The sequence below is a fragment of the Mobula birostris genome, chromosome 8 (assembly GCF_030028105.1).
Source record: "Mobula birostris isolate sMobBir1 chromosome 8, sMobBir1.hap1, whole genome shotgun sequence".
In the NCBI taxonomy this organism is placed as follows: domain Eukaryota; kingdom Metazoa; phylum Chordata; class Chondrichthyes; order Myliobatiformes; family Myliobatidae; genus Mobula; species Mobula birostris.
Window position 1 is genome coordinate 9,898,715 of NC_092377.1, and position 25,878 is coordinate 9,924,592.

Sequence of the window (25,878 nt, forward strand, 5' to 3'; positions counted from 1 at the left end):
TGGTCAGACAGCACTTGGAGCATTGTGAGAGGTTTTGGGGCCCTTCTCTAAGGAAGGATGTGCTGGCATTGGAAAGGCTCGAGAAGAGGTTCAGAAGAATGATTCCAGGAATGAAAGGGTTAATGTATGTGGAGCATTTGATAGCTCTGGGCCTGTACTCACTGGAGTTTAGAATAATGAGGGAGAGTTCTCATTAAAAACTATTGAATACTGAAAGGTCTAGATAGAGTGGACATGAAGAGGGTGTTTCCTTGAGTGGGGAAGTCTAGGATCAGATGGCACTACCTCAGAATACAAGGACATCCCTTTAGAACAATGATGAGGAGACGTTTCTTTAGTCAGGGGGTGGCAGATCTGTGGAAATCATTGCCACAGACACTGCTGAGCCCAAATCTTTGGGTATATTTAAAGCAGAGTTTGATAAGTTCTTGATGAGTAAAGGTGTCAAAGGTTAATCAGGGAGAAGGCAGGAGAATGGAGGTTGAGAGGATAATAAATTAGCCATGATGGAATGGCAGAGGAAACTCGGTAGGTGAAGTGGCCTAATTCTGCTCCTTTGTCTTATGATCATAAAGCAAACATGATGATTTGACAGAGCAGGCCTAATGGGCTTAATTTTGTTCCTATTTGTTATATGGTCTTATGATATCTTGCTTTTCCAGCCCATTGGCTAAAATCTGTTGTGATCCAAGTCCAGAATACCACAAGACATAGGAGCGTAGCTATGCGACTCGGAAGGACACAGATTCCAGGGTGGTGGACATGTTTGAACTTTGCTTGAGGTATAGACTTCACTCTGCTCAACTGGGCCTAACTGAATGGTCCACCTCTGATGCATAACCACACCCTTCTTTGCCCCCTCCTTCCCAAATGAATTACTCACCGCCCAGTGATGCTCCCAGTTAGGTTCGGTTGATCCAATAGAAAATATACAGAGGATGTGTTGATCAAAACTTCAAAACGAGGTAACACTGAAACGGCAAAGTGACAAAGAACATTAGGTGAAATCCTCTGGAGCAAATTCTCATGGAGCATCTGCTGCTGGGGGTGGGGGAGGGCTGGGCGAGTCATTGCCTTGCTGCTGCCTGTGCGTGGGGGCGGGAGTTGGGGGTAGCTTCAGGGTTCTGACGCTTTAACTGTCATTCATTCTTTGGGGCGCTCCTCTGTTTCCACGGATGTTTGCGAAGAAAAAGAATTTCAGGATGTATATTGTATATATTTCTCTGACATTAAATGTACCGATTGAAACCTATTGAAATATCTATTGAAACATCTAGAGCCTCTATTACTATGTGTAGCAGCTGTGCATAGAAAAAGGTCACAGCAGCATAATGGAGCTTTAACCAGCGATCAAGCCATGTCTGAGAGCAAATCAAATGAGGCAGGGACAAGCGCTGCAGCCATCATCAGAGTAAACACAGACAGAGTGGTGATCGTGAGGTTTTAGCACTTTGAGGCTTTAATCAGAGAAATCAAAGCTCTATATTAAGTTTTTTTTTGCCTTCCTTTCTTTACATCTGCTCAGCTAAGACAGGAGAGATGCCAAGCAGGATATTGAAAAGATCCTCTTGAGGGATGTGGGAAGGCGGGGAGACCTCCAGTGTACCTGAAGATTACAACTACGAGATGTGCATCCAGCCGCAGCTTCCAACTCTGTGTTAAGGAATTGGATCAGGAACTGGATGAACTCCGGATCATTTGGGAGGCTGAAGGGGTGATAGATAGGACATGTAAAGATCTAGTTACACCCAAGGTGCAGGACACAGGAAAATGGGTGATAGTCAAGAAGGGGAAAGGGGTTAAGGAGCCAGTGCAAAGTACCCTGAGGCCATCCCCCTCAACAACAGGTATATCACTTTGGATACTGTTTGAGGGGTTGACCTAACAGAGAAAAGTCACAGTGGTCAGGTCTCTGGCACTGAGTCTGCCCCTGTGACTCAGAAGGGAAGTGGGAGAGGATCACGCTGTGCTGAAAGAGCTTTCGTTAATTAGGGGAACAGACAGAAGTTTCTGAGGGCAAGATGAGATTCCCAGATAGTATGTTGCCTCCTAGATCCCAGGATCCAGGATATCTGGGATCGAGTCCTCAGCATTCATAAGTTGGGGGGAGTGGGTGGACAGCCAGAAGTCGTGGTCCATGTAGGTACTAATGACATGGGTAGGATGAGTGACAAGGTTCTGCATAGGGAGTTCAGGTAGTTAGGTGCTAAATTAAAGGGCAGGACCACTAGGATTATGATTTTAGGATTGCTACAGTGTTAGAACTAGGAAGATTATACAGTTTAATGTATGGCTAAGGAGTTGGTGTAGGAGGGTGGGCATATGATTTTTGGATCATTGGGCGCTCTTCCAGGGAAGGTGGGACCTGTACAGAAGGGACAGTTTGCATCTGAACTAACAGGGGACTAATATCATAGCGGGAAGGCTTGTCAATGCCACACGGTGGGGTTTAAACTAGAGTTGTAGGGGGTTGGGAACCAAAGTGCCAGGACAGTTGTTGGAGAGCTTGTGGAGGTAGTGGCTGTTAAGACCTCAGACAAAGTTAGGAACCAAAAGGTTGCACATGGTGTGACTAGTGTCCTGAGCTGCATATATTTCAATGCAAGAAGTATCATAGGAAAGGCAGCTGAGTTCTGCCCATGGATCCACACCTGGAATTATGGCGTCATAATCATTAATGAGACTTGGTTGCAGGATGGGCAGGACTGGCTGCTCAATATTCCGGTGTTCCGTTGTTTTAGATGTGATGGAGCACTGGGATTAAAGGAAGAGGGGTGGCGTTACTAGTCAGGGAAAATGTCACAGTAGTGCTCCATGAGCATAGACTGGAGTATTTGACTAGTGAGATGTTATAGGTGGAACTGAGAAAGATACTAAGTTAGTGAGACTATATTACAGGCCAGCCAACATTCCTAAGGATTTAGAGAGGAACAAACTTGTGAAGAGGTTGCAGGCTGTTGCAAGAAACATAAGGTTGTTACAGTAGGTGGTTTTAACTTTCCACACATTGACTGGGTCTCCCATACTGTAAAAGGACTAGGTGGGACAGAGTTTGTCAAATGTGTTCAGGAAACTTTCCTTCATCAGTACATAGAAGTCCCAATGAGAGAGTGTGTGATAATGGATCTGCTACTAAGGAACGAGACAGAGCAGGTGACAGAAGTTTGTGTAGGGGAACACTGCATCCAGTGACCACAATGCTAATAGATTTCAAAGTAAGTACGCAAAGAGATAGATCTGGTCTGTAAATTGAGATTCTAAACTGGAGAAAGGCAAATTTTGATGTTATCAGAAATGACCTGGCAAGTTTGGATTGGGACAGGCTGTTTTCTAGCAAAGGTGTGAGGCCTTCAAAAATGAAATTTCGAGAGTACAAAGCTTGTATGTGCCTGTCAGAACAAAAGATAAAGGTAACAAGTGTAGAGAGAATGAATTACTGGTTAAGAGAAAAAAGGAGGGGCATAGCAGGTATAGGCAAGTAGGAACAAATGATGGAGTGAAAGAAATGCGAGACAACACTTAAGAAAGAAATCAGGAGGGCTAAAAGAAGGCATGAAGTTATTTGCTAATTGCTAATAAAGGATCGAACGCCTATCTTCATTTTTGGAAAAGTCATTGGACCTGAGTGCATGTCATGTAATTAAATAAATCCATGGGGGTCAACTGCAGCGGCAATTGGTTTGGTTAGAATTGGCTGTGACACTCTGTGTCTAATAGTAGGGGACTAGACCTTGATGTCTTCGGTCATTATTCAGGATCAGAATCAGAATAAGATTTATTATCACTGATATATCCTGATATTTGTTGTTTTTGTGGCAGTAAATGTAAATTTTTTTAAAAATTCTATACATTGGTATTGGAATTGGTTTATTATTGTCACATGTACCAAGATACAGTGAAAAACTTGTCTTACAGACCGTTCATACAGATCAGATCATTCCACAGTGCATTGAGGTAGAACAAGGTAAAATACTAATAATGCAGAATAAAGTGTGAAAGCTACCATTTAAACACTGAAGATTAAAGATTAGCTTTATTTGTCATATGTACATCAGGGATTTGCTCGTACAGCCCACAAATATTGCTAATTTTGGAAAACCAAAGCCTGCACTGCTCCCGGTTACTATGGATGGAGATGTGGTGAGGACCTGTAAGTACCTGGGGGTGCGCCTGGTGGACAGACTTGAGTGGAGCACCAACACAGAGGCTGTGTACAAGAAGGGCCAGGGTCACACCTACTTCCTGAGGAGACTGAGGTCCTTTGGAGTATGCAGGCCTCTCCTTCACGTGTCCTACCAGCGTGTTGTCGCCAGTACAGTCTTCTATGTGGTGATGTGCGGGGCAATGGCATCAATACAGGTGATGCCAACAGGTTAATAAACTGATTAGAAATGCTGGTTCTGTTGTAGGAGTCAAACTGGACGTACTGGAGGCTGTGGTAGAACAAAGGACCCAATAGAAAATCCTGGCAACTCTGGACAATGTTTCTCACCCTTTGCATGACACCTTGGCTAAACAGAGGAGCACTTTAACAGACTAAGACAACTGTGCTGCTCCAAAGAGTGCTATATGAGGTCATTCTTACCCTCGGCAATTAGGCTCCATAATGAGTCAACCCATGGCCGGGCAAGTGATGACACCCTGCTGGTAGACTGTTATTAACTTCTGTTTACCAGAGCTCTGATTAAGCTCTGTTTACCACACCCTGACGTTGCATAAATCTTGTAAATCTTATTTTTAAGGTAACTTTTTTTTAAATTCTTTCTTACTTTTCTTCTAATATTTGTATATCGGTACATTTGCAATGCTACTGTGACACTGTAATTTCCTTTGGGATTAATAAATCTATCTATTCATTGCCACCCTTCCAGCGCCAAAATACCGTACCCACAACTTGCTAACCCTAACTCCTACAGTAGCTCTCTGGAATATGGGAGGAATCTGAGAGAATGTGGAGGAAACCCAGGAATTGAACCCAATCTTACAGCTGGCATTGTAAACTGCCTCGCTACCAGGCCTCCCTGAAGTGCAGGATCATAATAAGGCAGAACATAAGGCCAAGAGTCCATCTTACCACATAAAAGGTCCTTTCAAGCCTCTGATATCCGTGGGATAGAAGCTGTCAGACTCTTGAATGATAACAATGAGAGTACAAAAACTTCGAAGTAAATTTGTTATCAGAGTACATATTTGTCACCACACACAATCCTAAGATTCATTTTCCTGTAGACATACACAGCAAATCAATAGAATAATAACTATTACAGGATCAATGAAAGATCAACCTGAGAGCAGAAGTCTGCAAACTGTGCAAATATAAATAAATATCAATAAATAACAAGAAAATGAAATAACAAGATGAAGGGTCCTTAAAGTGAGATTATTGGTTGTGGGAATATCTCACTGGATGGACAAGTGAATGCAGTTATCCCCTTTTGTCAAAGAGTCTGATGATTGTGGGATAGTAGCTGTTCTTGAACCTGGTGGTGCGAGTCCTGAGACACTCGTCCCTTAGAAAGATAGACAGACGGATAGAGTGGAAGCAGACAGGATGATCCCTATAGTGGGGAAGCCAGAGCGCACAGCCTCAGAATAGAGGGATGTCCATTTGGAACAGAGACGAGGAGGAATTTCTTTAGCCAGGGGGTGGTGAATCTGTGGAACTCATTGCCACGGATGGCTGTGGAGGTCAAGACATTGAGTTTATTTAAAGCAGAGGTTGATAGCTTCCTGATTAATTATGGGGTGAAAAGTTACAGGGAGGAAGCAAGAGAATGAGGTTAGGAGTGATAAAAAAAAATTACCCATGATGGAATGGCAGAGCAGACTTGATAGGCTAAATGGCCAAATTCTGCTCCCATGTCTTATGGTTGGATAGACAGACAGCAAATAGATAGATGAAATGCAATTGTTGCATTACCAGGGAAAAGCACCAGATGGCGATCCTTACTTTTAATATTCAAATGTGTGCTGATTAATGTATCAGATAGATAATCATAGATCCTAATAACCTAAAAATGATTACATACATCTTTGGTCCTGAGATCATTTTGAAAGTAAACTGCTCTACCTTCGATATGGATCTTCAGAAGTTTCCATCTCAACAACACATACCGTATACTCCAACCCACAAGGGGGTTGGATGAGGAGATAGGGATCCTTTGGTAACTGTTCTCTGTGGTCTGGCCGAGACTCAGTGCTCCTACACTGCCATAGGGATAATGGCTTATAATCCCATCACCTGAAAATTGCTTCGGTCTCCTGAGCCTCTCTAAAGTCTTCCTCTGTTACTGCCAACTTTCATTTAACCGTCCCTTTATTTTTTTTAGAGATTCAGCATAGAACAAGCCCTTCTGGCCCAATGAGCCACACTGCCCAGCAACCCACCTAGTTCGAAATGGCCCACTCCAGGACAACCCTGCCATGGACTGGTGCGAAAGGAGGAGGGTTGGACATGGGGCTAGCAGATGTGTCCCATAAAAACCCAGAGCTACAGAAACACCAACTGAAGGTCCAGGGACCTCATCACTGAGTGAGGGCTACACCTGGGTCAACTGGATAGACTGGCCTATGATAGAGGAGTGTGGTGAGCTGCTGTCAGTGTCCCATGTCCCAGTAGGGGTAATGAGCTTAAACAAGTAAGTATTGCAGGACAATTTACAACAACCGATTACATAACCTACTAACTGGACTGTGGATGAAACCGGAGCATCCGGATAAAACCCGCTCAGTTCACGGGGAGAATACAGAAGCCCTGTACACTTGGTGCTGGAATTGAACTCCAAACTCCAGAATGCCCCAGGCTGTAACAGTATCATGCTAACTGCTATGGTACCACGTGGCTCTGAACATCTGGAGCGGGATGAGTGGAGGAAAGTACTTGCGAGACAGAATTGGCGGAGGGCATTGAATCAGCCAGCTCCATCATGGGCACTAGCCTCCCCGCCATCAAGGACACCCTCAAATCCCAATGCCTCAATAAGGCAGTATCCATTATTAAAGACCGTGACCACCCATAAAGTCTCATTACTACCATTAGGCCAGAGGAACAGGAGCCTGAAAACCCACACTCAACATTTCTGCATCAACTTCTTCTCCTCCACCATTAGACATCCTCTCATCATGTTCTAGCTGACATTTTCCCTTACGTGTCCCATTAGTTCCAACATACACTCAGTAGCCACTGTATTCGGTACACCTGTACACCTGCTCATTAATGCAAATACCTAATCAGATAATCATGTGGCAGCAATTCAACGCAGGCGTGGTCAGGAGGTTCAGTTGTTGTTCAGGCCAAACATCAGAACAGAGAAGAAATGTGACCTATATGACTTTGACCGTGGAATGTAGGTGCCAGATGGGGTGGTTTGAGGATCTCAGATACTGCTGATCTCCTAGAATTTTCACGCACAATGGTCTCTAGATTGTACAGAGAATGGTGTAAAAAATAAAAAAACATACAGTGATCGGCACTTCTGTGGGTGAAAATGCCTTATTAATGAGAGAGGTCAGAGGAGAATGGCCAGACTGGTTCAAGCTGACAGGAAGGCGACAGTAGCTCAGCTAACCATGCTTTAGAACAGTGGTGTGCAGAAGAGCATCTCTGAATGCTTAACTTGTCAAACCTTTAAGTGGATGGGCTACAGCAGCAGGAGATTGTGAACATACACTCTGTGGCCACTCTATTAGGTACGAGAGGTAGCTAATAAAGAGGCCTCTGGGTGTGCAGTATATAGGAAACATTTCTTGCTGAATGTCAGGTTTGTATCTGAGTATACTGAATGGTATTCTAGATCAGGTTTCTAACAGATCAAATGGAAGACACACTATTTTACACTGAGAATTATGTAATAACCCTCAAAGAAGGCCACAACTTGCCATGAATTGGAAGCTTGCATTTCTCAATGACCTGGAGAGCTATGGTGACTGGAGTCGGCCTTATGCTTTGGCTCTTGGTAGGGTCACCCATGCCAAACAGGTCAAAGGGAGGAGATCAGACTAAGAGTGGTCCACCAGTCCTCCAGGGTCAGGGTTCAAATCAGAGCTAACAACTCTGACTGGTCAAACAAAACTATTACGGAAACAGCAATGAAGGATCCTTCTACATCTGAGTGGCCAAGGACAGATGGGGGATCTTCATTGCTGCCCTAAGCACCAGCAGCATAATGGGCAGTAATAAATATATAATAACAAAGAATCAATTAATATAGTGGTTGGAATGTAGAGTAATTACAGAGGCTCTACAACAGGTAGTCAAGGCTGCCCAACATATCACCGGCACTGGACTATCCATCAAACCCCTGTGAGTGCACATCACACACAATCTCTCATGGTCCCGGAACACATTCCACACTGTCAGGAAAGCTCACCAACTCCTCTACTTTCTGAGGAGGCTGAAGAGAGCTGGACTTTGCACGTCCATACTCATGCCATTCCACAGATGCACAGTAGAGGACGTCCTAACAAGCTGCTTCACTGCTTGGTGCAGAAACTGCACTGCAACAGACAGGAAGGCTCTAAATGTGTAGTTAAAACTGCTCAACACATTGCTGTCTCCAGCCGAACCACCATCAATAGCATACATACAGAAAGGTGTGGGAAGAGGGCCAATTCCCACCGCTACCTGTAAGGAGTTTGTCTGTTCTCCCTGGGACCACGTGGGTTTCCTCCCACAGTACAGAAATGTGCCGGTTGGTAGGTTAAATCAGGGGTCCCCAACATTTTTTGTACCGCAGACCGGTGTAATATCGACAATATTCTTGCGGACCAGCCGACTGGGGCGGGGGTGGGGTGCTCAAGTAGTGTTAAACTCACCTCAACATGTCTTTTACAGTTAGGGTTGCCAATTTTCTCACTGCCAAATAAGGGACAAAATTAGCAGTCAAATCCCGGGACACTTGCGTTTACCCCGGGAAAGACTACCATGACCATGAAGCCTTGCGCGGGGACCTGTGTGCGCATGCGTGATGTGCGCATATGTAACGTGCGCATACGCGTAACATGCCGATTTTTTTCCCCCACAAATCGGTTTTGGCTTAATCTTCCCAACTACACTGTACATACATTATTTCTACTTCATATAGGCTGTGTATTTATCATATCATTCCTGCTTTTACTATATGTTAGTGTTATTTTCGGTTTTATGTGTTATTTGATATGATTTGGTAGGTTATTTTTTGGGTCTGGGAACGCTCAAAAATTTTTCCCATGTAAATTAATGGTAATTGCTTCTTCGCTTTACGCCATTTCGGCATGAAAGGTTCCATAGGAACGCTCTACCTTAGCGGGAGAAATACGGGACAAGGGTGGTCCCATATGGGACAAACCAAATTAGCTCAATATACGGGATGTCCCAGCAAATACGGGACAGTTGGCAACCCTATGCTCAAGTTCAACAGGGTATGAGGAAAGGTGCAGCTGACTCACATCGTTTCCTCGCGGCCCGGTAGCACATGCTTTGCGGCCCGGTTCTGGTCCGCGGCCCGGTGGTTGGGGACCACTGGGTTAAATGGTCATTATAACTTGTCCCGATGTTTAGGCTAGGATTAAATCGAGGGATTGCTGGGTGGCGCAGCTTGAATGACCTATTCTGCGCTGTATCTCAATAAATTCATCAATAAAAGTAACAGCATGAAGGATCCTGCCCACTCTGCTTAAGCAGTAAGGCTGATCAACACCTCCACCCAATAATCCACCCCTCCGCAACCCAAACCACCACTAATTTATCACTTCATGTCCCTCACCTTATGTACAGACACTCCTGTGCCTAGTGTCACTTTATGGACATACAATCAGTCTATGTATAGAATCTGTCTATGTATTTATATTTACTGTGAGTTTTTATTATCGTGTTCTTTACCTTGTTGTGTTTTTTTTGTGCTGCATCAGATCTGAAGAAATAATTAATTATCATTCTGACTTCTTCTCCCTTCCTTTCCAGTCCTGATGAAGGGTCTTAGCCCAAAACATCGTCTGTTTATTCCCATATCCATGGATGCTACCCAACCTGCCGAGCTCCTCCAGCACATTGTGTGCAATGCTAATGTAACACGCTGTAAGGTTTCACTGCTAATGTAATGGCTTCTCTGTAATGTTCCACTGCTGAGGTAATGGTTTCTCTGTAGCAGCAACGTTTGGGTTATGACTAGAGATAACGGGGCTTGCTAGCCAATGAGCAGGATGTTGTTCTTTCTTAGAAACCTAGAAAATAGGTGCAGGAGTAGGCCATTCGGCCCTTTGAGCCTGCACCGCCATTCAGTATGATCATGGCTGATCATCCAACTCAGAACCCTGTACCTGCTTTCTCTCCATACCCCCTGATCCCTTTAGCCACAAGGGCCATATCTAACTCCCTCTTAAATATAGCCAATGAACCGGCCTCAACTGTTTCCTGTGGCAGAGAATTCCACAGATTCACCACTCTCTGTGAGAAGAAGTTTTTCCTAATCTCGGTCCTAAAAGGCTTCCCCTTTATCCTCAAACTGTGACCCCTCGTTCTGGACTTTCCCAACATCTGGAACAATCTTCCTGCATCTAGCCAGTCCAATCCCTTTAGGATTTTATATGTTTCAATAAGATTCCCCCTCAATCTTCTAAATTCCAACGAGTATAAGACTAGTCGATCCAGTCTTTCATCATATGAAAGTCCTGCCATCCCAGGAGTCAATCTGGTGTGCCTGGGAGCCGGGAATTCATGGTTTTTTGCCGGGGAGAGATGAGGAGAGAAGACACGAATGGAGATAGTTGGCAGACCTCGGATGGAGTGGACTTGGAGCCAGGGTCCGAAGGTCAGCAATGATCGGAGAGGTCGATGGTGGACGAATGGCCTTATCAGTGAGCTCCAACATTGTGCATTAGACTGTTTTATGAGAATGGGCCCTTTTCTCTTTTTTTGTTTTCTTTACTAACCATATAGTCAAATTAAGAATTATAAAGCTCAATCGTTTAATCGCATATTGTGTACTGTTTATTATTTCGTGATACTGATTGTGCAGCATCCACCCAAACGCGATTTCTTAAGTTTGGCCAGGCCAGGGGGCTATCATTCCCTATACTAACAATTATTTTGAGTCATTTATTTATTGAGACAGTGTGGAATAGGCCCTTCTGGCCCTACGAGCTGTGACACCCAGTGAATTCTCTGATTTAATACTAGCCTAATTTACAATAACCAATTAGCCTACCAACTGATACATCTTCGGACTGTGGGAGGAAACTGGAGTACCCATGCAGTCACGTGGAGAACATACAAATTCCTTCCAGGCAGTGGCAGGAACAGAACCTGGGTTGCTGGTACTGTAAAGCGTTGTGCTAACCACTACACCACCATGCCGTTCCTTTCATTCTGAAATACACTTGTGCACTGGAAATGATATTAAACAATCTTGAATAATAGAATTTACATCAAGATTGAAATGATTTAGTTCCATTCAAAAACTAGAATCTTAAAATTAAGTAAAGCAAACCCCAAAAAGGGTGAGGAGTGAAATGATTATGGCTTACTGGAAAACCAAAGGTTATGACTGGAAAAATCAAAGGCTGGTATTTAAATAATTGGTATACAGTGGACAATAAATAGATATTCGGTTGAGACATATAAAACCAACATGAAATATAGTATTTGGAATATTGTGCTCAGTCTTGGTCATCCTGCTGTCAAAAAGATGCTATTGAGCTGGAAAGAGTGCAGATTTATGAGGATGTTACCAGGACCGGAGGCACTGTACAGACTGAGGTCAAGGAGAATTAGGTGGGATCTTATAGAGGTGTAGAGGTGCATAGATAGGGTTAATGCGGCTTTAGGGAATCAAGACCTAGAGGGCTTAGGCCTATGATGACAGGGGAGTGATGTAATAGGAACCGGAGGGTCGATGTTTTCACCCTGCATATGGAACAAGTTGCCAGAGGAAGTGGATGACATCGTACATTAGTAACTTTGAAAAGGCACTTGGACAGGTGCATGGACAGAACAGTTTACAGGGATTTATTTATCATTTTATTTATTTAAAGATACAGTGGGACAGGCCCTCCAGCCCAACGAGCCTCACAGGCCAGCAACCCGCCGATTTAATCCTGGCCTAATCACAGGACAATTTACAATGACCAATTAACCTACTAACTGATATGCCTTTGGACTGTGGGAGGAAACCAGAGCACCTAGAGGAAACCCACACATTCACAGGAAGGACGTACAAATTTCTTACAGAGGAGACTGGAGTTAAGTTCCAAACTCTGACAGCCAAGCTGTCATAGCATTGCCCTAACTGCTATGCTACCATTGGCAAAGGGACTAGTTTAGATGGACAATGGACACCAAATGCAGGAGGTACTCGGCAGGTCAGGCAGCATCAATGGAGAGGAATAAAGCGTCAATGTTTCAGACTGAGATCTTGAAAGAGTCAGATTACCGCAGGACAGAAATAGGCTCTTTTGCACACTTGGCCCGTACCGAACTATTATGCTGCCTACTCTCATCGAGCCGTATGCAGCCCATAGCCCTCCGTACACCTCCCATCCATATACCCTATCCAAATTTCTCTCAAATGTTGAAATCGAACCTGCATTCACCATTAACTGACCCGCTGAGTTCCTCCAGCATTTTGTGTGTGTTCCTCTGGCTATCAGATAGTGGTGAGGCCAAAGGGCTCCACCTGTTCTGTACTGCACAATAATGTGTGATTGTATGGCTCTAGGGTTGTTCAACCATGTCCTGCTTAAGAGGTGGATTTAAGAAGGCGCTGAATAAATACTAGCCAAATAGAAGAATAGGGAACTAGTGTAATTCTTGTGGGACAGAATAGATGGGCAAAATAGAACTGGAAATTGAATTGGTTTACTACTGTCACATGTACCCAGACACAGTGAAAATCTTGCTCTCCATGCTGAACGTACAAATCAGATCATTACACAGTGAGGTAGAATAAGATAAAACAGTAACAATGCAGAAGAAAGTGTTGCAACGGCAGAGAAAGTGCAGTGTAGGCAGACAAAAAGGCACAAGTTTGTAATGAGGTAGATTGTGAGATTAAGAATCCATTTTTAAGGGGCCATTTCATAGTCTTACAACAGTGCAATAGAAGCAGCCAATAGCCCATCTTAGCATACAAGGACACTGCTCAATAGTCTTATGACAGTAGGGAAGAAGCTGTCCTTGAGCCCAGTGGTTCGTGCTTTCAGAGTTTAATACCTTTTGCCCGATGGGAGTGGGGAGAAGAGAGAATGTCTGGGGTGTGTGGGGTCTCTGATTATGCTGGTTGCTTTACTGAGGCAGTGAGAAGTGTCTTTGCTGTAAATATCCTTATGATGAGCAGATACTCACCATACTCGGCCACACTGAAAGTCTTCCTCTGTATTATCTCCTGCAAAGGAATGACAGAATTTATCATTCAGTCTGACAACCTGCAGAAGAAGTTTAACCAGAGCCCCTCACCCCAGTGCCCCCCCCTCAATTAGGGGAACTTAAGAAACTTTCATATAGCTACATGAACGATAGAAAAATGAAGGTCTATGTAGGAGGGAAGGGTTAGGTTAATCTTAGAGTAGGTTAAAGTTTGCCACACCATATTGGGCCAAGGGGCATATTCTATGTTCCATGTTCTATGTTAACAATTTTGTTTAAATGGTCTACGTTAATGGAGAAAATGTAACAATTTAAGGAGAAACCAAATTAAAGTACTAAATGGGTCAGATAAAGAAAATTTGGGACAATTCCATGGGAATATGGGAAGAATAGTGGCAACTTATTGAGGTGTGCAAGAGATGTAGATTGAGTAGACAGATACTCAATCCCAGGGCGGAAATGGCTAAAACAAGGAGAGTAACTTTAAGTTGATTGAAGGAAAGTGTATGGGAGATGGATTAAGATTTTTACACAGAGAATGGTGTGGGTGTGTGGAATGTCCTGCCAACGGTGGTGGTAGAGACAGTGTTGGTCTCTAAGGTTTTTAGGGCACCTGAATTGGTTAATTATTGTTTAATCTGAGTCATTATGTTTAGAGTTCCTTGTGTTTTTTCTTGAGCAACTCACTCTTTGTAATGTAGTCTCCTATTTCTTCCTGGTTAAATATGTTAAGTTTATTTTGATAGTCTTGGGGATTCTGTGTTACCTGTATTATTTAAGTGGATGCCTGATTAGTATTAATCATGTTTTCCTAGTTTTAAGAATGTTACGTCTCATGGTGTCGCTTGGCCAAGCTACCATTTTTCTGTTGGAAATCTCATGAATAAACTCTGGTTGCCATCTCTACATTGGAATCTGTCTTTCCACAGCATGTGAGTTCTGACATTGCCCACACACTTCATGACAGTAGGACTTACACATTGGGCAATGAGGAGTGTGGAAGAACAGTGGGACCTGGGAATACAGATCCATAATTCACTAGAAGCGGTGTCACAAGAAGGTAGGGTCATAATGAAAGCTTTTGGTACATTGGCCTTCATAACTTAGAGTCTTGAGTATAGGAGTTAGGATGTTATGTTGAAATAAAACGTTAGGGGTGTCAAATTTGGAGTATTGTCTGCAGTTCTGGTCACTTACTGTACCTACAGGAAAAATATACGTAGTATTCAAAGAGTACAGAAAAATTTCCAAGGCTGTTGCCGGGGCATGAGTTATAAGGATAGGTTGAGCAGATTCTGACTTTAATCCCAGGAGCGTAGAAGACTGAGAGGAGATTTCATAGAGTAATACAAAATTATGAGCGGTGTAGATAGGGTAAATGCAAACAGGCTTTTACCACTGAAATCGGGTGAGACTAGAACTAGAGATTATAGGATGAGGGTGAAAGGTGAAATATTTAGGGGGAATGTTTTCACTCAGTGAGAGAGTGGAACGAGCTGCCATTGAAAGTGGTGAACGTAGGTGCAATTTCAAGATCAGATAAGTATATAAAAGGTTAAGGGTTTGCTGGCGGTTTGATGTTTATTTTTAGAAGCTTTTTGTATGACGTATGACTCCGGGGTTGTACACCTAATGGTTTTTTTTCTCTCACTTCTCTGCTTAGTAGGTTTTTTCTGTTATCACAAAATTTTTTTTCAATCTTTAAGATAATGTCTTTTTTGAGACATTGTAAGTGTTGTTACTTCAATGTACTCATGTTATTTTTCCTGTATAATATAACAATAAAAAGATTTGAAAAGAAAGAAAGAAAGGTTAAGGGTATGGATGGCTATCCATACTACTCCCTGCAGATTCCATCAGACCAAAGCAGAGCTGTTGTCATCCCAGGCTGAGGTGCACTTTGTACAGCACATCTGAAGACGTTTGACAAGGCACGTCTTCTCAGACACCTTAGAAAGTACATACGTTGATGCCCTATCTTCAAAGTTGAAACTAAATTTATATCAAAGTGAGAATATGTTACCATACACTACTCTGAGATTCATTTTGTTTCAGACAAGGAAATACAATGAAATCAATGAAAAACAGTACACAAAGTCTGACAAACAATCAAAGTGCGAAAGAAGACAAACTGTGCAAATACAATAAATAAATAAATAAATAATACCGAGAATATGAGTTGTAGAGTCCTTGAAAGTGAGTCCATAGGTTATGGAATCAGTTTAGTGTTGAGGTGAGTGAAGTTGTCTACTCTGGTTGAGGAGCCTGATGGCATAGGACCCAAGTCTCCTGTACCTCCTTCCTGATGGTAGCAGCAAGAAGAGAGCATGGTCTAGACGCATGCCTAAGTATCGAGGGATGAGGTGAGTTTACTGTTGATGTAGATAGAGCAATTCAGGCAAGTCCCTTTAATTAGATACAACTTTCTCCCATAGTGAGGGGTGGTGGCAAGTAACAGAAGAAGGTGAAAGAATTGAATACCCGAAGGAATTGTTGAGAATTTGATTAGGAAAGTTGAGGATAAGGTGCCAAACACTACCATAGACCAGTTTGTTAATAAACACAAGAGATTCTGCAGGTGCTGGAAATCTGGAGCAACACACACAAAATGCTGGGGAAACTCAGCAGGTCAGGCAGCAACTCTTCTCTGAGGATCATTGCCTTGTCAAGGCAGACAGGCTTGTAAGATCCTGAGATCTTGGGAGTCATGTCGTCTGGAGTTTAGCCATTTGGCGCTTACCACCTGGTAGGGTCACCCATGAAGGTAAGGTCAAGGGGGAGGTTCCAGACAAAGAGCGCCCCAACCAGGACCTCAACTGTGGAGCTGGTGGAAGATGATGACTCATCACAATGGCAGTGAAGGTGGAGGAAGGCTACAGCAGTGAAAGGTCCCCAGTCGTCCTGCCACTGGACTCTGAGCCCAATCTATCAAGGATCATGTGGTGGCTGTCCGTGCATCAGCCTCCCCACTTCACCACAAAGTCATGCACAAGCGTTTGCCATGGCAACTGATCAGCCCAGGACCCACATGTTGGGTTTGCAAACAACCCCTTAGGTGAACATCAAACTCGACTTAAGTGACCACACTGGAACTATAGAGGAACATACAATAAGCTGTTGACGTTTTGGATTGGGATCCTTCATCAGGAATTCCACCAATATTTTGTGTTCGTTACTCATAGACCAGTTGGACAGCCCTCTTGTACTTTGCTCCCTCTGCTTAATCCATAAAGCTGAGAAGCGCGATTGACAGCACTTACATTAAATATGACACGTATCTCCCAGTTGCCTTGCAGAGCGTTGGGCGACAATAAAAATTCTTTGGACACAACACCTAATGTAGTCTCTAAATCCAACCATTGCTGGATCACCGATCCTTGTGGGTTCTGTTCAATAAAAAAAACACTTCTTCATTAAAGTTCAAAGTAAATTAATTATCAAAGTATGTATCTATCACAATATACCATCTTGAGATTCATTTTCTTGCAGATACTCATGGTAAAACAATATAGTACGACAGAATCAATAAAAAAAACACAAAAACAAAGACTGACAAACCAAACAGCCAATGTACAAAAGAAAACAAACTGTGCAAATGAAAATAAATAGATAGACAGATAGATAGATAGATAGATAGATAGACAGATAAATAGATGGATGGATAGATAGATATAGGTAGATAGATAGATAGATGAAGAAATTACACTGATAATGTGAGCTGTATAGTCCTTGAAAGTGAGTTTGTATGTTGTGGAATTAGTTCCGAGTTGAGGTGACTGAAGCTTCCACACTGGTTAAAGAGTCTGATGGTTGAATCATTTTGTTGAATCATTACTGAAGCTGGAATTCCAATTGTAGCACAATAACTGACGTTTATATAGCACCTTTTACACAGTAAAAAATATATAGGTTTTTCACAGGACAGTGGTCAAGAAAAATTTAGTATCATAGAAAATAGGTGCAGGAGTAGGCCATTTGGCCCTTCGAGCCTGCACCACCATTCAGTATGATCATGGCTGATCATCCAACTCAATACCCTGTACCAGCCTTCCCTCCATGCCCCCTGATCCCTTTAGCCACAAGGGCCATATCTAACTTCCTCTTAAATATAGCCAATGAACTGGCCTCAACTGTTTCCTGTGGCAGAGAATTCCACAGATTCACCATTCTCTGTGTGAAGAAGTTTTTCCTCATCTCTGTCCTAAAAAGCTTCCCCTTTATCCTCAAACTGTGACCCCTCATTCTGGACTTCCCCAACATCGGGAACAATCTTCCTGCATCTAGCCTGTCCAATCCCTTTAGGATTTTATACATTTCAATAAGATCACCCTTTAATCTTTTAAATTCCAACGAGTATAAGCCTAGTCGATCCAGTCTTTCATCATATGAAAGTCCTGCCATCCCAGGAATCAATCTGGTGAACCTTCTTTAAACTCCCTCTATGGCAAGGATGTCTTTCCTCAGATTAGGGGACCAAAACTGCACACAATACTCCAGGTGTGGTCTCACCAAGGCCTTGTACAACTGCAGTAGTACCTCCCTACTCCTGTACTCGAACCCTCTCGCTATAAATGCCAGCATACCATTCACCCTTTTCACCGCCTGCTGTACCTGCATGTCCACTTTCAATGACTGGTGTATAATGACACCCAGGTCTCGTTGCACCTCCCCTTTTCCTAATCGTTACATGTACCAAGATACAGTGAAAGATGTTTATTTTTATTTAGAGATATAGCACAGTACAGCTTTGCATGGCATCTAAGCAGGCCATTTTTGTCTGGATTGCATTCCAAGCAAAGCAGAGAAACACAGTGGTTAGCCATGATTAATGACCTGTTGAAGCATAGCAAGAAATTTGAGTTTTTAAAAATGCAGCGAGAAACGGTTGTGTAAGTACAACTTATTAGGGGTGATTGATAAGTTCATGGCCTAAGGTAGAAGGAACCAATTTTAGAAAATCTAGTACATCTATTTTTCAACATAGTCCCCTTCTACATTTACACACTTAGTCCAGTGGTCGTGGAACATACTTTGTAGAAGTCATCGTCTTGGACCTCCAGAAAGTGGTCCACAGCAGGGGTGATTGATAAGTTTGTGGCTTAAGGTAGAAGGGTTCTGAAGGAAGTAGCTGGAGAGATTGCGGAGGCATTAACAATGATCTTTCAAGAATCAATAGATTCTGTCATTGTACCAGATGACTGGAAATTGCAAATGCTACTACTCTGCTATTTAAGAAGGGTGTGAGGCAGCAGAAAGGAAACTATAGACCTGTTAGCCTGACATCAGTGGTTGGGAAGTTGTTGGAATCGATTGTTAGGGATGAGATTACGGAGTACCTGGAGGCATATGACAAGATAGACCAAAGCCAGCATGGTTTCCTGAAAGGAAAATCCTGCCTGACTAACCTACTGCAATTTTTTTGAGGAAGTTACAAGCAGGGTAGACGAACGAGATGCAGTAGATATGGCGTACTTGGATTTTCAGAAGGCCTTTGACAAGGTACCACATATGAGGCTGCTTAGCAAGATAAGATCCCATAGAATTACAGGGCAGTTATTAGCATGTGTGGAGCATTGGCTGATCATCAGAAAACAGAGAGGGAATAAAGGGATCCTATTCTGGCCAGTTACCAATGGAGTTCCACAGGGGTCGGGACCGCTGCTTTTTTATGACTCATGTCAATGATTCGGGCTGTGGGATTAATGGATTTGTGGCTAAATTTGTCGAAGATACAAAGATAGGTGGAGGAGCAGGTAGTGTTGAGGAAACAGGGAGCCTGCAGAGAGACTTAGATAGTTTAGGAGAATGAGCAAAGAAGTGGCAAATGAAATACAATGTTGGAAAGTGTATTGTCATGCACTTTGGTGGAAGAAATAAATGGGCAGACTATTATTTTGATGAGGAGAGAATTCAAAGCGCAGAGATACAAAGAGACTTGGGAGTCCTTGTGCAGGATACCCTAAAGGTTAACCTTCAGGTTGAGTCAGTGGTGAAGAAGGCAAATGCAATGTTGGCATTCGTTTCTAGGGGTATAGAATATAAGAGCAGGGATGTGATGTTGAGGCTCTGTAAGGCACTCGTGAGACCACATTTGGAGTATTGTGTGCAGTTTTGGGCTCCTTATTTTAGAAAGGATATACTGACATTGGAGAGGGTTCAGAGAAGATTCACAAGAATGATTTCAAGAATAAAAGGGTTACCATATGAGGATTGTCTGGGAGCTTTTGGGCTGTATTCCTTGGAGTTCAGGAGAACGAGGGGGATCTCATAGAAATATTCCAAAAGTTAAAAGGCCTGAACAGATTAGATATGGCAAAGTTATTTCCCATGGTAGGGGAATCCAGGACAAGGGGGCACGACTTCAGGATTGAAGGACCTCCATTTAGAACAGCAATTTGGAGAAATTACTTTAGTCAGAGGGTGGTAAATCTGTGGAATTTGTTGCCATGAGCAGCTGTGGAGGCCAAGTCATTGGGTGTATTTAAGGCAGAGATAGATAGGTTCTTGATTAGCCAGGGCATCAAAGGGTATGAGGAGAAGGCAGGGGAGTGGGGATGACTGGAAAAATTGGATCAGCCCACGATTGAATAGTGGAGCAGACTTGATGGGCTGATTGGCCTAGTTCTGCTCCTGTATCTTATGGTCTTACACACACACACACACACACACACACACACACACACACACACACACACACATATATATATATATATATATACCTCTGTACTTTGGAATTATTTGCCACATGCAGCTGTGGAGGCCATGTCTTTATGTATATTTAAAAGGCATAGGTTGATAGATTCCTGATTGGTCAGTGCATGAAGGGATACGGGGAGAAGGCAGGAGATTGGGGCTGAGAGAAAGATTGGATCAGCCATGATGAATGGTGAAGCAGATGCAATGGGGCAAATGGCCTAATTCTGCTCCTATATCGTATGGTCTTAAGTACCATTGCACTTCAGATTTTTTAATTTTCTCTCCATTTAGAAAATAGTCTATGCTTCTATTTCTTCTACCAAAGAGCATGACCATACACTTCCCAACACTGTATTCCATCTGCCATTTCTTTGCCTATTCTCCTAATCTGTTTAAGTCCTTCTGTAGCCTCTCTACTTCCTCAGAACTACCTGCCTCTCCAGCTATCTTTGTATCATCTGTAAACTTGGCAACAAAGCCATCAATTCCATCATCCAAATCATTGACATAAAAAATAAAAAGAAGCGGTCCCAACACAAACTCTGTGAAACACCACTAGCCACCTGCAGCCAATCAGAAAAGGCTTGCTTTATTCCCATTGTTTGCCTCCTGCCAATCAGCCATTGCTCTATCCATGCTAGTATCTTTCCTGTAATACCGCAGGCTCTTAATTTGTTAAGTAGCCTCATGCGTGTCACCTTGTCAAAGGCCTTCTGAAAATCCAAATTCATAACATCAACTGATTTTTCTTTGTCTATCCTGCTTGTTATTTCTTCAAAGTATTCTAACAGTTTTGACAGGCAAGATTTTCCCTTAAGGAAACCATGCTGACTTTGGACTATTTTATCATGTGCCTCCAAGTACCCAGAAACCACATCCTTAACAATCGACTCCAACATCTTCCCAACCACTGTGGTTTAGACTAACTGGCCTATAATTTCCTTTCTTCTGCCTCTCTTCTTGAAGAGTGGAGTGACATTCACAATTTTCCAAACCTCTTGACCAATGCCAGAATCAATTCATTCTTGTAAGATCATTCCTCATGTCTCCACAATCTCTTCAGCCACCTCTTTCAGAACCCTGGGGTATTTACCAACTTGTCCAGGTGACTTATCTACCTTCAAATCTTTCAGTTTCCCAAGAACCTTCTCCCTTGTAATGTCAACTACATACACTCTTACCCCCTGATATACTCAAACTTCCAGCATACTGCTGGTGTCTTCCATAGTGAAGACTGATGCAAAATACTTATTCAGTTCATCCACCATTACCTTGCCCCCCCCCACACTATTCTTGCTTCTCTTTCACGTTTAAGTGCCTGAAGACACTTTTGGTATCCTTTTTAGTATTATTAGCTAGCTAGCTTTGGTATTCCATCTTTCCCTACTTTATGATTTTGTTAGTTGCCTTCTGTTTTTAAAAGCTTCCTAATCCTCTAACTTCCCATGAATTTTTGCTCTATTAGAGTCCTCTGTTTGGCTTTTATGTTGGGTTGACTTCCCTTGTCAGCCACAGTTATGTCATATTTCCTTTGGAATACTTCTTCCTTTTTGGGATGTATATATCCTGTGCCCTCCGAATTGCTATCTGAAATTCCAGCCATTGTTGCTCTGTTGTCTTCCCTGCTAGTGTTCTTTTCCAGTTAACTTTGGCCAACTCCTCTCTCATGCCTCTGCAATTCCCTTTACTCCACTGTAATTCTGATACATCTGACTTTAGCTTCTCCTTCCCAAATTTTGGGTTGAATTCTTTCATATTATGAACACTTACCCTAAGGGGTCCTTTACCTTAAGCTTCCTAATCAATTCCGGTTCATTGCTTAACACCCAATCCAGAAATGCTGATCTTCTAGTGGGCTTCTAGCTGCTCTAAAAAGCTATCTCACAGGCATTCTAGATTTCCCCCTCTTGTGATCCAGCACCATCCTCATTTTCCCAATCTTCCTGCATATTGAAATCCCCCATTACTATTGTGACATTGCCCTTTTGACATGCATTTTCTATCTCCCGTTGTAATTTGTAGGCCACCCCCTTACTATGGTTTGGAAGTCTTTATACCACTCCCATCACGTTCTTTTTACCCTTGCAGATCCTTAGCTCTATCCACAGTGATTCGACACCTTCTGACCTTATGTCACCTCTTTCTAATGAATTGATTTAATTTTTTACCAAGCCAGCAATGCTATCCCCTCTGCCTTTCTGCCTGCCCTTTCAATACGTTGTGTATTGTAATGACATTGCATTGACATGTGTATCCTTGGACGTTAAACTCCCAGCTGTAATCTCTATAATCTTCTTTAAGCCACGATTCAGTGATGCCCACAATGTCACACATGCCTATATATAAATAATTTGGCTTTTTTTGACACTGATCAACAGAAAAAGACTCTTCCATGTCAAAGTGAAATCAGATCTCTACAAACTGATTTAAATTAATTACAAATATAAAATACAAAATAATTAATTGCATAACTATTCAACCCTCTTTAATATGATGCACTAAATCATCAGTGGTGCAGCCAGTTGGTTTTGGAAGTCACACAATTTGTTAAATGGTGTTCACCTGTGAGCAATCAAGGTGTTTCAATTGATTGTAGTAAAAACACCAGTCACTGCTTTATGGAAGAGAGGCAAAGAGAAAGCCACTGTTGATAAAAACTCATATGAAATCTCAGCTACAGTTTGTCAGAAGCCATGTGAACTCTGATGTCTATGGTCTGATGAAACCAAAATTGAGTTTATTGACCATCAAACTAAATGCTATGTTGAGCATAAGCCAAACACTGCACATCATCAAAAACACACTATTCCTACCGTGAAGCATGATGGTGGCTGCATCATGCTGTGGGGATGCTTCACTGCAGCAGGCCCTGGAAGACTTGTGAAGGTAGAGGGTAAAATGAACGCAGCAAAATACAGGGAAATCCTGGAGGAAAACCAAATGCAGTCTGCAAGAGAATGGTGCCTTGGGAGAAGATTTGTTTTCCAGAAAGACAATGATTCCAAGCATAAAGTCAAAGCTACACAGGAATGGCTTAAAAACAAAGTTAATGTCCCGGGGTGGCCGAGTCAGATTCCAGACCTCAATCCAATTGAGAATTTGTGGTTGGACTTAAAAAGGGCTGTTCCCTCACGATCTCCATGCCATCTGACAGAGCTTGAGCAGTTTTGAAAAGAAGAGTAAGGAAAAATTGCCAGGTTGAGATGTGCAAAGCTGATAGAGACCTATCCACACAGATTCAAGGCTGTTATTGCTGCCAAAGCTGCATCTACTAAATACTGACTTGAAGGGGTGAGTAATTAAGCAATCAATTATTTTGTCATTTTATATTTGTAATTAATTTATATCAATTTGTAGAGATCCATTTTCACTTTGGTACAAAACAGTCTTTTTCTGTTGATCAGTGTCAAAAAAGCCAAATTAAATCCATTGTGATTCAATGTTGTAAAACAATAAAACATGACAACTTTTGGAGAGAGATGATAAATTCTTTTCATAGGCACTGTGTGTGTGTGTATATATATATTATTTTTTTTTCTTTTCTCACCCCTTATGGGTGGTGTGCATGTGTATTTTTCCCTCAATCTTGCGTCCTCTACCAGAGGCCTGTGAGCTTGAGGGTTTGGTGCCGTATTCTGCTATTCTTAGTAGTGCGCTCTTCTGGACTGAGATCTCCAATGTTGTTCCCGGGATTTGTCGGAACCACTCTCCCAGCCCAGGTGTCACAGCTCCAAGTGCTCCTATCACCACTGCGACTACTCTGGCTTTAACCTTCCACATCCTTTCTCTCTGCTCTTGCGAGCCCTGGTATTTCTCCAGCTTCTCGTATTCTTTCTTCCTGATGTTACTGTCATTCGGGATTGCTACATCTATTACTATTGCTTTCTTCTGTTCCTTGTCCGGTGTTACAATGTCTGGTTGGTTGGCCAGTACCTGCGTGTCAGTCTGTATTTGTAAGTCTCACAGGATCTTAGCTCCGTCGTTCTCCACAACCTTCTCGGGTGTTTCCCATTTGGACTTCAGTGTTCAATCCATACTCCACAAAAATGTTCCTATACACAATTCATACAACTTGGTTATTCTATTAAGTGTATGATGTCCCTGCCTACTACTGTGTGCTGAATGGTTTCAGCAGATTCCTTGCACAGTCTGCATCTTGGGTCTTGTCTGGTGTGATAGGCCCCGGTTTCTATTGGTCTTGTGCTCAGCGCCTGTTCCTGTGCAGTCATGAGCAGCGGCTCTATGCTGTCCCTCAGCCCTGCCATTTCTAGCACTTTCTTACATCAGCCACGTCTGATATCTGGCGATTGGACATCCTGTGCAGTGACTAGTCCTGCCGTGGCCTCTAGTCCTCTGGCTCTGCTTTCTGGTGGTTGGGATAACAGTAAAGAATACATCTTTCTGTACTAGGGAGCCATTCAATAGTCCTGTACCAGTGGGATAGAAGCTGTCCTCAAGCCTGGTGGTATGTGTTTTCAGGATTTTGTATCTTCTGCCCTTTGGGAGAAAGGAGAAGAAAAAATGTCCAGGGTGGTTGGGGCCTTTGATTATGTTTGCTGTTGTACGGAGGCATGGTACGAAGCACACAAGGAGATACCGGGGCTAGGGCATGACAAAGTAGAACCTCACTGCTCCGGTGACCTCCGGCGCTGTCTGTGTGGAGTTCACACGTTCTCTCTGAGCTCTGGTTCCCTTCCTCTCCCAGGCTGTTAGGTTAATTGGCCATGGTAAATTGCCTCTAGTGTGTAGGTGAGTGGTAGAGCCCAGGAGGAGTTGATGAGAATGTGGGGAGAATGAAAGAACATAATCATTATAGATTGGAGACACAAGAAACTGGATCAACTATGGATGTTACGTCCTATATGGATATTGGTTCCATATTGCAAGGACTAATTGTCGAGGCGGTGGACTCGTTTTGGGGACTATGAGATTCATGTTGAATGTACTTCTGGATTCTGGTTCCTCTTTATTTTTACTGTTTTTCAGTTGTTTGTTCAGGCGATCGACACGAACTGGGGTGCTTTGGTGAAGAATGGGTCTGTGTGCAGCCTGCAGTGGGCTAGTGGCATGGTACTGAAATGAACTGAATACAACCGGACTCCTAGTCTGGTATTCGATACTCTATGTGCTTTTTGCAATTTGCGTAATTTATTCCTTTTTTGCGTGCTGGGTGTTTGATGTTTTCTTGAACAGGTTCCATGGTGTTTCTTTGTTTTGTGACTGCCTGTGGGCGGACGAATCTCGGAGTTGTATTCTGTACACATACTTTGATAATGAAGGTATTTTCAATACTTGAATCTTTTGAATCCTGTCTGTCCTACATTGCTTGTGCAGAGCTGTCAGTCGATATGCTGGCCAGGGCTGTACGGTTTGGAGAGCAAGCCATTGCCCATGCATCTGGCACCCCCTCTCCACACAGCTGATGAACCCAAAGGAATGGCAGAGACTGATACAGTTTGGTACCAGAGGCACTGCAGGAGTTGCCGGTCAGATTGAACTCAACATAGGACTGCCTTAGAGACTCCAGCTCTGGAACTTTCCTTGGGGTTTATTCCCAGAAGTATTCCCCCGCGGGTCTGTGAAGGTTTGAGATCAGAGTTTACATTTTCCCATATGAGCTGTCAAACACAACTGACGAGCACCATCTACCCGAAGCAACTGGTTTTCAGGCGTCAGTAACCTGCCTTTGTCCCTTCCCCTGTCAGTAGATACAGTTCCGCCAGGCTTGGTAGCTAAGGCACAGGTGAAGGCCAGGAGCTGGACTTGGTTGTCAGAGGCTATTTGAGATGCACGACTTTGAGAGCATTTAATAGGTAATGGGAGCTTATCCCCATTGCCACCTC

The 25,878-nt window shown here is 43.0% G+C and overlaps 1 protein-coding gene across 1 annotated transcript in view; it reads right to left on the reverse strand.

Annotated features, from left to right (window-relative positions):
- The window catches only part of cd109 (CD109 molecule), a 255,125-nt gene that overhangs the window by 194,170 nt on the left and 35,077 nt on the right, over positions 1–25,878 (reverse strand). Inside the window, exons 5-7 of the mRNA XM_072267001.1 lie at positions 16,600–16,725; positions 13,319–13,358; positions 884–971 (exon numbers count right to left, since the gene is read on the reverse strand). Of these exons, the coding sequence (XP_072123102.1) occupies positions 884–971; positions 13,319–13,358; positions 16,600–16,725 (254 nt within the window). The remainder of the gene's footprint in view (positions 1–883; positions 972–13,318; positions 13,359–16,599; positions 16,726–25,878) is intronic.